Here is a 13555-nt window from a genome sequence, read left to right as displayed (position 1 = left end):
AAAGGGGGATAAGGAACTTGTCATCAACCATGGGGATCCAAGTTCTATCACTAAAACCCATGTGGTAGGAGGATGACTTCCTCACTCATTGTCCTCTGACCTCCATATATGCACACTAAGACATATAGGCATATGCACACAGAATACGATAATGTATCAATTAATGGATTAATAAATTAATTAAAGGTTTTTCAAATCATCTGTTCTTGGCCCCCGCTCACTTCTGTCTTTGGTTTACACAGCTCGCTTCCCCACATCTGCCTCTCCTTCTCACATGCCTTTCATGCTTGTATGTGTGTTTCTCCTCTCTTAGTGTCCATGTTTAACTCTATATTCACTCGTTTATAAACTACAGATCTGGTGGCTAGACACATGGTTTCCTGGTTAAAAGAACTTGCTGTGCGATCATAAGGCTTGGAGTCCAAATCCCATCATCCTGCAAACACCAGCCACTACATCTACCAGGAATCAGACAACATCCTCTTGGGCAGAAATAATGAAGTACTGCCAGTAATTTGGAGGAACACACACTTACAAATATATGGCAAAAATGCAAAATTTTTCCTTTTAAAATGTAGCTCACAAAAGTGTTAGGACCTGGGTTATGAATCAAAGGGAAGTAAAAATTCTGGTTCCTTTTATACCATGTGAGCCAATCAAGTACTGTTATCTCTACAAACCTGTTCCTTTGTCCGTTCACCAAATTTAAATAGTGCTTTGGAATATTAAATGGGAAACCACTTAGCAAAGAGTCCTGTAGCATGGTCCATACTATGGAATTCACCAATTATTATTAAGTTTTGGTACAAATGTTAAAAAACAAGTAGGATTTCGTGTTCATTTTTAAGTGTCAGGCACAAGGCTTACAATCCTATGACATAAGGTTGAGACTGATATATAAAAGGAATTACAAAACACCATTTGCCAAGGACAAATGCTAAGTAAAAATACGCTCCAACTTGAGAGCCAAAATACAACATGTAGGAAAGCTCCTTGTACAAAATGGTAGAAAACATCACACTAAAGATAATAAGACACCTCTCCTTCCTGAACACAAAAGAAACAGAATTCCCTGAGATCTTCTAGGGTTTTCCTGTCTGAATAAAGGAAGCCCCAGTAAGTTCTCTCGTCACCACAATTGTATTTCCAGTAGAACATCAAAGCAAAACCTAGGAACGGCATCTGTAGCTTTCCCATTCTCAGCAATTCATTTTTATTTCATTCTAGACTTACTGATAAACTACTTTGAAAGGCAAACAAATTTTGGTAGGCAGCAAAATTTCACTCAAAAAATAAATAAAAATGAATTCTATTTTATCTTTTGACAACAATGAAAAGTGTCAGAGAACAAGAAATAGTAACATACCATTAATCCCAGCACTCTGGATACAGAGGTATATAGGCATTGACTTAGAAACCAGGCTGATCTATAGGCTACTCAGGAAAAGTTTGTGCATCACGGAAAAATCCAACCTCCAAGAAAAGGAGAGAGAGAGAGAGAGAGAGAGAGAGAGAGAGAGAGAGAGAGAGAGAGGAAGAACTGATTTAATTAAAATGTTTGGATTATCTGTTTATGTTTCTTTGCTTGGGGACTGGAGTGCAGAGGGTTTTCTAGCAAAATAAAGCAAGCAGAATTTACTTATGAAGCCTGCAGGCTCATTTCCCACAGCAGTACTATCCACCCCACTGCTAAACTCTGCAGAGCATTGATGGAGTGGGTATGAAACTTCTCTAGTTTTCCTTCAGGCTGTAAACTGCAGGCCAGTAGCATCCTCAATGCTGCCTCCCAAAGTGGCATCTTCATCTTATACCATCTCATCCCATGTGGATGGGGGAATGAGAAGGATATGCAGGCTCTGATGCTGTTTCCACTGTTTACTTTCCAAATGCTTTTATATCCTTGTTTTCATGTTCCCCTTATAACAAGAGCCTCTGTGGCACTATTTCTATATAATTGTCTCTAGCTTGTCACTACATGAGTACATGGTGGCAAGACTCTGCTGACTTTAATAGATACCAGAGAAAATTTGAGATCCACACCCCAACCCCATCTGCCTTTATCTGGCTAGTCTCCACCCCAGCTCAGTAGTGCATCGTGAGAGGATTCTCACAGAGGTGTGTGGACAGTCTAGTTTCTGAGGAACAAGCTTTGTCTACATCACTTCCTCAACGACAACCCCTCAAACCCTAGGATATGCATCCTAGTAATGTGAGACAGCCAGTATGAAGCCCCTGACTTTTGCTTAGGGCAAACATTTTAGCAGGGCATACCCTGATCTCAGGTTCAGGGAACTTTGTCTGCCTGACAGGTGGCTTTGGGTCTCCGTGAGTAATCCCTACTTAAAGGTGGACTTGTCACAAGAAAGAGACCAGAGCTGAGCCTTACATTCTTAGAACTTCGTATCTTATCAATTACACTTCTGGGCTGTGTGCTTTCATTCGCCACATATTCAAGTCACCAGTTTTGTTTATTTGTTGTCTGTTTCCAGTATTGGACAGAGAGAGGTAGCAGTTCTACTGTGTTCTGTGTTTCAGACATATGACTGGATGGTTGACTTTCTGTCTCTACTTCTGCACTTAGACCATCAATCTGGATTAGTAAATTGGAATCCTCATTTTGTAATTCAAAAGTGACTTCTTCTCACTTCTAATTGTAGCATCAGCATCTCAGTACAAGTTTAGTAGTCTAGGATTTCTTAACAGAAAATATATTGATACCCTCAGCTTTAGAACTGAGACATGAAGCTTTGCTAATTTTCAGTTCCTGTTCTTGAGGCCATTGTATTTGGGAAACATCATGTGATTAGTAATTGCACGTCAACTTGGTCAAGCATGGGATGCCCAGGAACTGACTAAAGAGTATGTCTTACAGTATCTGGAAGAGTGTTCTAAAGAGCTTTGCATGTACAATGGTGGACTAAAGGACATAACTGCTCCTCTGTGTGTGTGTGCGTGTGTGTGTGTGTGTATGTGTGTGTGTATGTGTGTATGTGTGTGTGTATGTGTGTATGTATGTGTGACATCTGGCCAGTTGCTGGCTGAATAGAAAGAGGAATATAGGTGAAGGTTGATTCCTAGCTTGATTTGGGGGATTGATCTGTCAGTGACATTTTTAATTCTCAGGCTGTCAGGCTGACTAGATCTCAACTGTGAGCTCTGCAGTTTTTAGATTTCTTTCAAACATAACACTGACTTTACAAGTAGACACACATAGAGAGCTACATGTAAGTCAAGGGCTGGAATACCGACTGAGAAAACTGTTCCTAGGCAGTTTTGTAGCTTGAGTGTGAAATACACTATTGAAAAAAACATTGTGCATCATATGACTGTGTATACAGAACACACATGCAGAGAGAGACATATACAATTGGTTCTATTTCTTTTATTTCTTTGAAGAACTCTGACTAATACTTAGTACTTGAAATCTAAAATTCATAGTTTTCTTTGTGGATCTGTAAGTCAGAGGCTTTGGAAGGCAAGTTACTTGCTGTAGGTCATTCTTCAAAGGAAGCCGAAGATAAACATGAAGGAAAGGTGAACGTCGTGGAGGAAGTTAACACTGGGCTTGCATAGTTACATTGGCAGGACTCGTGTCTGTCAAAACACTCAATCTTTACTTCCTGATTTCTACACATGTCTAAATGTTTTCAAAGGGAGTTCTAAGAACTCCATCTGTGCCTGGTAGTAAACTAGACAAGGCTCACACCATTCACTGTAGCAAACAGAAGTCACTGAAACATGGAGATTAGATTTAAAGGATGTGCACTGTCATCCACACAGTCCACAGAGCCCTGCGAAGTTTCTATGTTGCTGGCTATTGGGTGTTTGCTATCCTCCAGCACCATCAGTCACTATCCTTGGTTCTTGTTTTGAGCCTGAACCTCATTGAGGATCTGCTAGAAAGGCAGTCTGAGTAGATCTCGGTCATAGAAGATAGCAAGAAAGATGAGCCCCATGAAGATAACCTAGAACTCATGAAGGACTGAAGCCTTTGAGGATACACTGGATGTGCACATGTCTTACCGTCTCCAGCCTTAGTAGCACCAGTATCCTGCAGAGGAGCTCAATGATCTGAAAATGTACATGACTTGAGACTTGAAGAACCATTGGTGGAGACCGAGGAGTTCCAAGTGCAGATGATGTCCTATGCAGCAGGATGAGCCAGCAGGTCAGGGGGAGTGTGGGATGCCACCAGCATGCCCAGAGACTTGCATTTTGTTTGTAGAGTGGGGGCACAATGATGATGCTTCTCTGCTGCTTTTCAGATGACAGGCAACATGACCCTTGCTCAATCGCAAGCGAGTGCTTGTCACAAGGATTCTGGATGGTGTTTTCTTCTCCTCTGGAAGATACAAGGAAACTCTACCATTCAGCTCCTCCAAGGCTTCAGGCATCTGCATGGAAGGCACAGCAAGAGGAGAGACAGTGTCAGTGCATCCACTGCTCCACCACAGTCTGCTTTCTCATTAGGAAAACAAAAGTCCTCCCAGGAATTCTAAGACCTGGAAAGAAGGAGGTAGAAACAGCTTTCGAATGACTCAAAAGTGTTTTTAAAAAAAATCTATTGAGTGAGTTCTCATGTGAAGTTCATAGAACACTCACTTCCTAGTTTGAAAATTGGTATTTGAGGAGCAAATTAAACATCCAAACTTCATAAAATCTTCCTAAAAATATATCTTAAGGAAACCAAATAGGTCCAAATGATGACTGTTTTACTGTATAGAAGACTCTCAATTAAGAATATGGAAAGCAATACAGAATCAGAAAAGCCCACATTCTGTAATTCCTATTAAATTTAGCAATTTAGTTACTATGTTGAATTCTAATTAAAATGTTTAGCTGTTGGAACCTAAGAAAGTCACGTAGGACCAAAAGTAACCCTGCAGAGATTGCTTTCTTGTGGCTGATGGGGAAAGAGGGGCTAAGGGTTCAGTGAAAGGTCAGACTGGACCAACAAGCTCATCAGGTAAAGGAACTTGCTACCAAGCTTGGTGACTTGAGTGTGATCTCTGGAATCAGGTCCAAAGGACAGAACTCCTCCCAAAAGTTATCCACTGATGCCACACAGTGCACGGTGGAATTCATGTGCACAAGTGCACACACACACACACACACACACACACACACACACACACACACACACACAAAGATGGGGGGGGAGTGAATAAACATAATATATTTTGCAAAGGCTCAAATGTCACAGTGCCTAAGAATGAATCTTAGCATCCAGTCAGTGTTGCAGCAAGCTAGCATGTTTCTAAGAATTTGGGTCCTGAGGCAAAACAAGGTTTCAAACCAGGGTGTGTCCTAACAAATGGACCATAAAAGGATTTTTTGAGAACTTGATGCAGACATTTGCACTTGGACCAGAATTATTGTTCATGGTGACATTCATTCTACACTCCACTGAGCCAAGCTCCCTGGGCAAGCCATCCTCAAATAGGACTTGGAAGTGCCATTTCCACATCTAGCTACTAGGATAAAGAGTCCCACCTCTAAATCCCCTGCCTGTGAGTTCAGAGCATTCCAGGGGTATCTGAAAAGATCTTCCCAGTAAAGGCCCAATACCTCTGAGACATTCTCATGCTCTTCCTACCCCAGCTTTAGTCTCCTTGATGGTGACCTGAGCCCTTGAAAACAAAAGAAGTAAAAAGTTCTTAAGAAGCTGTGACTTTTTGTTTAGCTTCTGGTTCTTAGTGGCTTTGATGAAAAGCTAAATTATAGGAAAAAAGATTTTGCACATTAATTTGGGATCATAGAATTCACATCCAACAAACTGGCGAGACTGGACTCAGAGCTGGAGAGGGGAGACCCAGATGGAACTTGAGAACTGTCCAAAGCTACATCCCATTTCCCTTTGCAACTGCAAGAGCGGGAGAGACCGATTTCTGAGTTGTGCTGATTTGTCCTATACTAGGCTTGGTAATGAGAAAGCACAGTGCCTCCGTTTGTAGCCTCAAACTCCAGGCTCTCCTATCTCAGTTCCCCATGCATCAGGAGGGCACGTATGCGCTGCCACAGCGCTAGCAGGAACAGGAAGATTTCTGTGTTCTGTTATCTTCTTCATGGGCTGAGATTGAGCCTGGAGTCTCCATGTCAGTAGCATCTTTCAAGGCTGTTCCTCTGCAGCTCTGAAACCTTTTTTTTAAAATACAAACCAAGTTTATTTTGCCTTTTAAGTAGTGTTCATATAGCACTACAGCTAGGTAAACAATGTGAATTAGTATATGTCATCTCAAAAGCCAGAGTCTTGAAGAAAGAAATTGAAGAAGACCTCAGAAGATGGAAAGATCTCCCATGCTCATGGATTGGCAGAATTAATACAGTAAAAATGGCCATTCTACCAAAAGCGATCTACAGATTCAATGCAATCCCCATCAAAATACCATTCCAATTCTTCAAAGAGTTAGACAGAACAATTTGCAAATTCATCTGGAATAACAAAAAACCCAGGATAGCTAAAACTATCCTCAACAATAAAAGGACTTCAGGGGGAATCACTATCCCTGAACTCAAGCAGTATTACAGAGCAGTAGTGATAAAAACTGCATGGTATTGGTACAGAGACAGACAGATAGACCAATGGAACAGAATTGAAGAATCAGAAATGAACCCACACACCTATGGTCACTTGATTTTTGACAAAGGAGCCAAAACCATCAAATGGAAAAAAGATAGCATTTTCAGCAAATGGTGCTGGTTCAACTGGAGGTCAACATGTAGAAGAATGCAGATTGATCCATGCTTATCACCCTGTACAAAGCTTAAGTCCAAGTGGATAAAGGACCTCCACATCAAACTAGATACACTCAAACTAATAGAAGAAAAACTAGGGAAGCATCTGGAACACATGGGCACTGGAAAAAATTTCCTGAACAAAACACCAATGGCTTATGCTCTAAGATCAAGAATCGACAAATGGGATCTCATAAAACTTCAAAGCTTCTGTAAGGCAAAGGACACTGTGGTTAGGACAAAACGGCAACCAACAGATTGGGAAAAGATCTTTACCAATCCTACAACAGATAGAGGCCTTATATCCAAAATATACAAAGAACTCAAGAAGTTAGACAGCAGGGAGACAAATAACCCTATTAAAAATGGGGTTCACTTCTTTAAAAGGGGAACAAGAATACCCTTGGCAGGGAATAGAGAGGCAAAGATTAAAACAGACACAGAAGGAACACCCATTCAGACCCGCCCCACAGGTGGCCCGTACATATACAGCCATCCAATTAGACAAGATGGATGAAGCAAAGAAGTGCAGGCCGACAGGAGCTGGATGTAGATCGCTCCTGAGAGACACAGCCAGAATACAGCAAATACAGAGGCGAATACCAGCAGCAAACCACTGAACTGAGAACGGGACCCCCGTTGAAGGAATCAGAGAAAGAACTCGAAGAGCTTGAAGGAGCTCAAGACCCCTATGAACAACAATGCCAAGCAACCAGAGCTTCCAGGGACTAAGCCACTACCTAAAGACTATACATGGACTGACCCTGGACTCTGACCTCATAGGTAGCAATGAATATTCTAATAAGATCACCAGTGGAAGGGGAAGCCCTTGGTCCTGCTAAGACTGAACCCCCAGTGAACGTGATTGTTGGGGGGAGGGTGGCAATGGGGGGAGGATGGGGAGGGGAACACCCATAAAGAATGGGGGGGGAGGGGTTAGGGGGATGTTTGCCCGGAAACCGAGAAAGGGAATAACACTCGAAATGTAAATAAGAAATACTCAAGTTAATAAAAAAAAAAAGAGAGAGAGAAAGACTATATGGCAATTAAGGCATAATGCTGATGCTGTATATATTATATGTGTGTATATATATATGTGTGTGTGTGTGTGTGTGTATATATATATATATATATATATATATATATATATATATATATACCCCTGTCACTATGTGCCCCAGCAATACATATATTTTATGATGTTGATATAAATTCTAAAATAAAAGTTTGATTTTTACACACACACACAGAGAAAAAGCCAGAGTCTTGTTATCGTTGTTGTTGTTTTTTAATGCGTTGTGAAAAAGATGCAGCCTATTCTAGCAGGATAAATATTGTTAACCATTTCACTTTGAGTTCATGAAGGCTCACAAATGAGCAACACTCCTCATTGAGGAAAACAAAAAGCTATTGTCGACAAGGACAGCTCACACACACACAAGCAAAAAGAACTGTGTAAAAATAACTAACTGTTCCCATATTAAACGTTGACCACTGGGGAGATGCCTGGGGAGGTTCACTGTCAGAATATTCAAACACTTGGGCACCCTCTAGAGGAACAACTTGAAAACCTTCCAAACTTCATTTGGAGAGATTCACTGTCAGAATATTCAAGCACTTGGGCACCCTCTAGAGGAACAACTTGAAAACCTTCAAAACTTCATTTGGAAATAAGAAAAATCTGATTTTACCTAAGCTATGAAATTTTAAGCTCAGAAGTACCACTTGGACATTTTAATTTGGAAACCTCTCCAGAAGGTGTCTTGCTCTAAAGCACCCAGGAAATGGGCGCAGCCACTGTCTTTGCTACTGTTCCAGTCTTTTCTGTACAGCAACACAGGGACAATCATCTCCAGTTTCTTAACTGCAGTAAACTGTAAGCACTGCTACAGTGTGGGACAGCTAGCTTTCCTCCAGTTCTTAACATTTGAATGCCTGTATCATCGCTCATCTTTGGCCCTTCTTCCTCTCTCCTTCCTGTCCTTCTATTTGTCTGTGCTAGACAAGGTTCTGCCATTAGACTGTCACCCCATATCTGAGTTTCTTTTCATAGGATTAAGTCACCAAATCATATAAAGTGACATCTCCTGAGATGACAGCTTGTTTCCATGTCACTTCCTTATGGCTGTTCTTTTGAGAAAGGTTCTCAATGCACAGCCCAGACTTAACACAACCTAGAGACCCTCATGCCTCTGACTCCCATACCACATCGCTTTCATCTGAAATGAGATTAAAAGCTCAAGTTTCAACTTTTGTCCCCAGTCCTGGGAGCTTTCTCTCTTGAAGAAGATCTGATATTTAGTGGGCCAGCGTTGATTTGAATCAGTTTGACTTTGGGTTGGTAAAAATTTTCACTGAGTTCATGGACTTCATTTCTTCTCTTTGAGAGTCTCTGAGAACCTGGTTCTTATATTGTTCTTCAGGGCCCAAGAGGCCAGAGATTAGAAGTACACCAAAGGTGAAGATTCTAGTAAGAAACCTTGTCCCATAAACTCAGGCCTTAAAGAGAATGCTAAGGATGACTTAGAAGTAAAGGCAATGTATTTTTACACTCTGTTCATGGGGAGAATAAAAATCAGTAAGATAGACAGAAAGAGGACACTAAAGAAAACAGAGACCTGCCCATGAGACCTTACAGGTATCTGTTGTTTGGGGTTCTCTATGAGCTTGTAGCCCCAACATCATCTCACCTGGATGTTCTACTAGCATCATGCCTGGTTGAGTTTACAGTTGTTTAAGATCAGACATACTACCAGTGTCGTAGTCAATGTTCTATTGCTATGAAGAGACACCGTGACCATGACAACACTTACAGAGGAAAATTTTTAATTGGTACTGGCTTAACATTTTCAGGGGTCTAGTCTATTATTGTCATGGGGGGGGGTGGGAAGACAGGAAGCCATGGTACCAGAGAGATAGCTGAGATTTCTACATTCCAATCAGCAGGCAGCAGGAAGGGAGCAAAGACATTGGGCCTAGCTTGACCATTGTTAGATTCTCTTTTTGATCACCAAGAAACAAATAGATTTAGGTCTGTGGAGATTTCCAGGCAAATATGGTGGTTAGGCCCTGTAATTCTAACAACCTGGAGACAGAGAATAAGTCATGGTGAAGACCAACTTCAGTCCAGAGTGAGACCCTGTCTCAAAAAAAAAAAAAAAAAACCACAAAGAAAAACAAAAAAAGAAGAGCCTGAAGAAATGTACCACACCTTGATTACATAACCTTCTGGATACCCTGAGAGATTACTGGGGTCAGGCTAGTTGGACAATAAATCTTAACAGTGAGCAGCACTGATCAATTAATAGGCCTTGACTGTATATAAAGAGAAAGGGGGTGGAGCATAAGTATTCATTGCTCTCTGCATTCTCAGAGAGGATAATATGTAGACAGCTGCTCAACCTGCCATGGTGGACGATGGCCTCTAATTGTTGGCCAACATACACCACTTCATTAAGTTGATTCTCGGGCATGTGATTTAGTAAAGGGGAAGGAACTCATGTGGTAAGACATCTACAAATCCGTGTGAACAGGCAGGCATGTTAAAAATAGGGAAAGGGTCCAGAGGAAGCTTCATAAACAAGAAAATCTCCAAATTGCAGTCTTTAAGTATACTGTATGTACAACACCAACATTAACATGTAAAACAGATTTCAAGGAGAGACATTCTAGTCATGGTGGCACATGTGTGTAATCCCGACACTGGGAAGATGAAGCAGGAGGATCTCTGTGAGTTTGGGTCAGCCAGGACTACATAAAATGGGAAGTGGAGTGGAGATCTATGATTGCAAGGAGTGTTGTAGTCTAGAAGCCAGGAGAGGCAATTTGAACAGACCGTAGGTTTACTTCATTGCTATAGCAACTAGGACTCTACTTCATTGGTTCTAGTCTTAGGGAAGAAGAAAAATAAGATCCTGCATATAGGTTCCAATTTTGAGCCAAGATTCTGGAGCCATGACAGTTTGGGAATCTTTTAGGGAAGTACGATCTCAACCAATGATTCTCAGCCTCCCTAATCCTGTAACACTAATATATTTTCTCATGGCTTTGTGACTCTTAACCATTACTTCATTTTGCTTCCCTTCATAATTCAAATTTTGCTCCTGATTTGATTATAAAGAAAAATGGATGGAATATCTGATATGGAAAATATATGTGACCCTGTATTGATTATGACCCACAAGTTGAGAATCGCTTGTCTAAACTGCTAATTTTAAACAAAAATGTTTTTCAAGTACTTTCTACAATGTACATTGACCATTACTATTTTTGTTTATTTTCAATAAAAAAGGATTTTATTATTAACATCGATGGAAGCTTACTAACCTTGGATTTTTATGAAAATTGGCTTATCATCCCAGATGGAACTCTGGCTGGAAAAATTAATGCCATTCAAAGGTAATGATAGAGTAAATACTTGGGGAACTGCACCAATATAGAAGCAATGCTTTTGTAAGGTACAGAGGCTTGTGTTTACAGGATTATAAGCTGGAATGATGTTCTATGCCAAGAGGTTTCCTTAGGTCAGACAGGTATTGTCACTTTTTAAACGTTCCCATTTCTTAAGCTAGCATGTTGAACCATGTCTGTAATCTTACCTGGGAGCCTTCTCCTTTATAAATGTCGTGATTTAGAAGACAGTCTATGTAACACCGCGTGTTCAGGTCAGTTTAGAGTATTGCTTTAGTTCCTGTGTGAGACAAATTAAAAGAAGTAAGTGTGTATAATACTTGTGGGTTACTTGCATCCTAGAATTGTTACCATGGTATTGTGAATAGTTCACATGGTCAATATATGTCATTGATTAGAACAGGAATCTCTTACTGCATTCTTCTTTCTCAACTATAACTACCTAGAGAAGTCTAGATCAGGTATAGCTTTGACTTTTTTGAATCATTTTTCTGTGTGATACATAGAATGGTTTCATACTTAACCAGAGCTTTGAGCTCCCATTGCAACCCAGGAGCCCTGCATCTCTGTCTTGCTGTAACAAAGCTTTTATAATCGCATTTTGTAGGGTCACAAGTGTGCTTTCTGCTCCTTATGTTCTAGAGTGTCACAAGAGTGTTACATGGATTCATACTACGTTAGATATTAAATGTGTCTCCACTCCATTATGGTTGGAAAGATGGTTTGCTGTTTAATAACACTGGATGTTTTCATACACAGAACACACATGGTTTTCAAAAATCTTCATTCATTCTAATACCAGGGCATTGAGTAGAGTCATGAGTGTGATTTTGCTCCTTATGTTCTAGATTGTTATAAGGGTGTATCGTCGATTCATAATACATTAGATATTAAATGTGTCCCCACGGTGGCAAGAAAGATGGTTTGCTGTTTGATAACACTGGATGTTTTCACACACAAAACATACATGGTTTGCAACAATATCCATTCATTCTGTTACCAGGGATCCTGACATGTTCCTCTGGCTTCTGTAGGTAACAGTCATACATCTAGTACACTGAAATTCATAAATAATTTGAAAAATGTTTTTTCCGTGATTCTGTACAGAAAAGTGATTTGCAGAAAATATTTTATGTAATACTCTAGCTATGTATTCTTACTTCTTTTAAATTCTGGTTATACTGTGAGTTGGTCTACAAAACATTTACCCTATTTGTTCTTTGTAGTTAGATTTCTAACTTACATTATTTTCAAGATGGTCTAACCTAAAATTCTCCTTTTTCTTTGTTTAGCCTCTTGCAACAGATCCCAGAACCAAACTTTATACTATTAAAACATCTCATATGTGTATTAGTAATAATAAAAGATTCTTCCATGAATAATTTAGACAGTTACAGGTTATTTCTGAGCATAGATCCACATGTACTGTGGGGTCAGACTTCAAGAGATTCATTATTTGGGAGTGATGTCTTAAGAAAGGTAAGAGGATCTGAAATTTGCCTTTGGGAACAAAAGTCTAATTATTATTCAGTAATTGGGAATACTTTACAAAGATGATTTCTCTAACAGGAAACCCTAGGATTGCATTCTTATGGAGTGGAGTAGATTATGTATTGATCTATTTCAGGAAGATTTGGGAAGGGAGATTTTTAATGTAGTTTAAAGTAAGTTAATCATTTCTTTCTACTGTTCTTTCCTTCTTTCTTCTTAGATATTGATTTAGATATTGATGTTTTAGCCAACAATAATCTGTACATATAATGGTAATCCAAGAAAACTAGAGTGAAATTTTAAAGATCTGGATTACCTAGGTTTTGTTTGTTTTTTCCACTGTAGCCCTATTTTTGGAGTATAGCATAGTTGTGTTTCACAGTGGTGAGACCATGATATTACTAAATATTCACATCATGTGAATTGCTGGCCATATTAAAGCACATTGCATATATGTGTGTGTGTATACATATATGTGTGTGTGTGATTGTGTGTATGAGTGTGTGTTTGCATGTGTACATATACGTGAAAGTGTACTTATACATGTGCATGTATTTCTATATGTATATGTATATACATATGTAATGATGAATAATTGTTGTATATTATTTTGTATGCTTTCCATTATTTTAGCACTAACCTATTTCAGGTACAGTTTTATGATCCTCAGGTATACTGTAGCTGTTAATTTTATTATAAACACATATACATCAATATTCTTCACTCATTTATTTACTTTATATCCTGATTGCAGTCCCTTCCTCCAAGTCCCATCTTTACAACCTGTTTTTCCCTCCATTCTTCTTTACCTCAGTAGTGTAGACCTACCATTGACACCAGCCCACTCTCATACATCAGTTCACAACAGGAATAAGTGAATCACCTTCCACTGAAGCCATACAAAGCAGCCCAGATAAAA

At 39.7% G+C, this 13555-nt stretch overlaps 1 protein-coding gene across 1 annotated transcript in view; it reads left to right on the top strand.

Annotated features, from left to right (window-relative positions):
* LOC120099102 (rho GTPase-activating protein 20-like) overlaps positions 1–13555 on the top strand; it is a 48810-nt gene that overhangs the window by 17549 nt on the left and 17706 nt on the right. Inside the window, exons 4-5 of the mRNA XM_087598161.1 lie at positions 11027–11133; positions 12438–12624. Of these exons, the coding sequence (XP_087454287.1) occupies positions 11027–11133; positions 12438–12624 (294 nt within the window). The remainder of the gene's footprint in view (positions 1–11026; positions 11134–12437; positions 12625–13555) is intronic.

The sequence above is a fragment of the Rattus norvegicus genome, chromosome 1 (assembly GCF_021556685.1).
Source record: "Rattus norvegicus strain SHRSP/BbbUtx chromosome 1, alternate assembly SHRSP_T2T, whole genome shotgun sequence".
NCBI classification, from domain to species: domain Eukaryota; kingdom Metazoa; phylum Chordata; class Mammalia; order Rodentia; family Muridae; genus Rattus; species Rattus norvegicus.
Note: the sequence above shows the minus strand (reverse complement) of the source record. Positions and strands in the feature narration are given on the sequence as shown.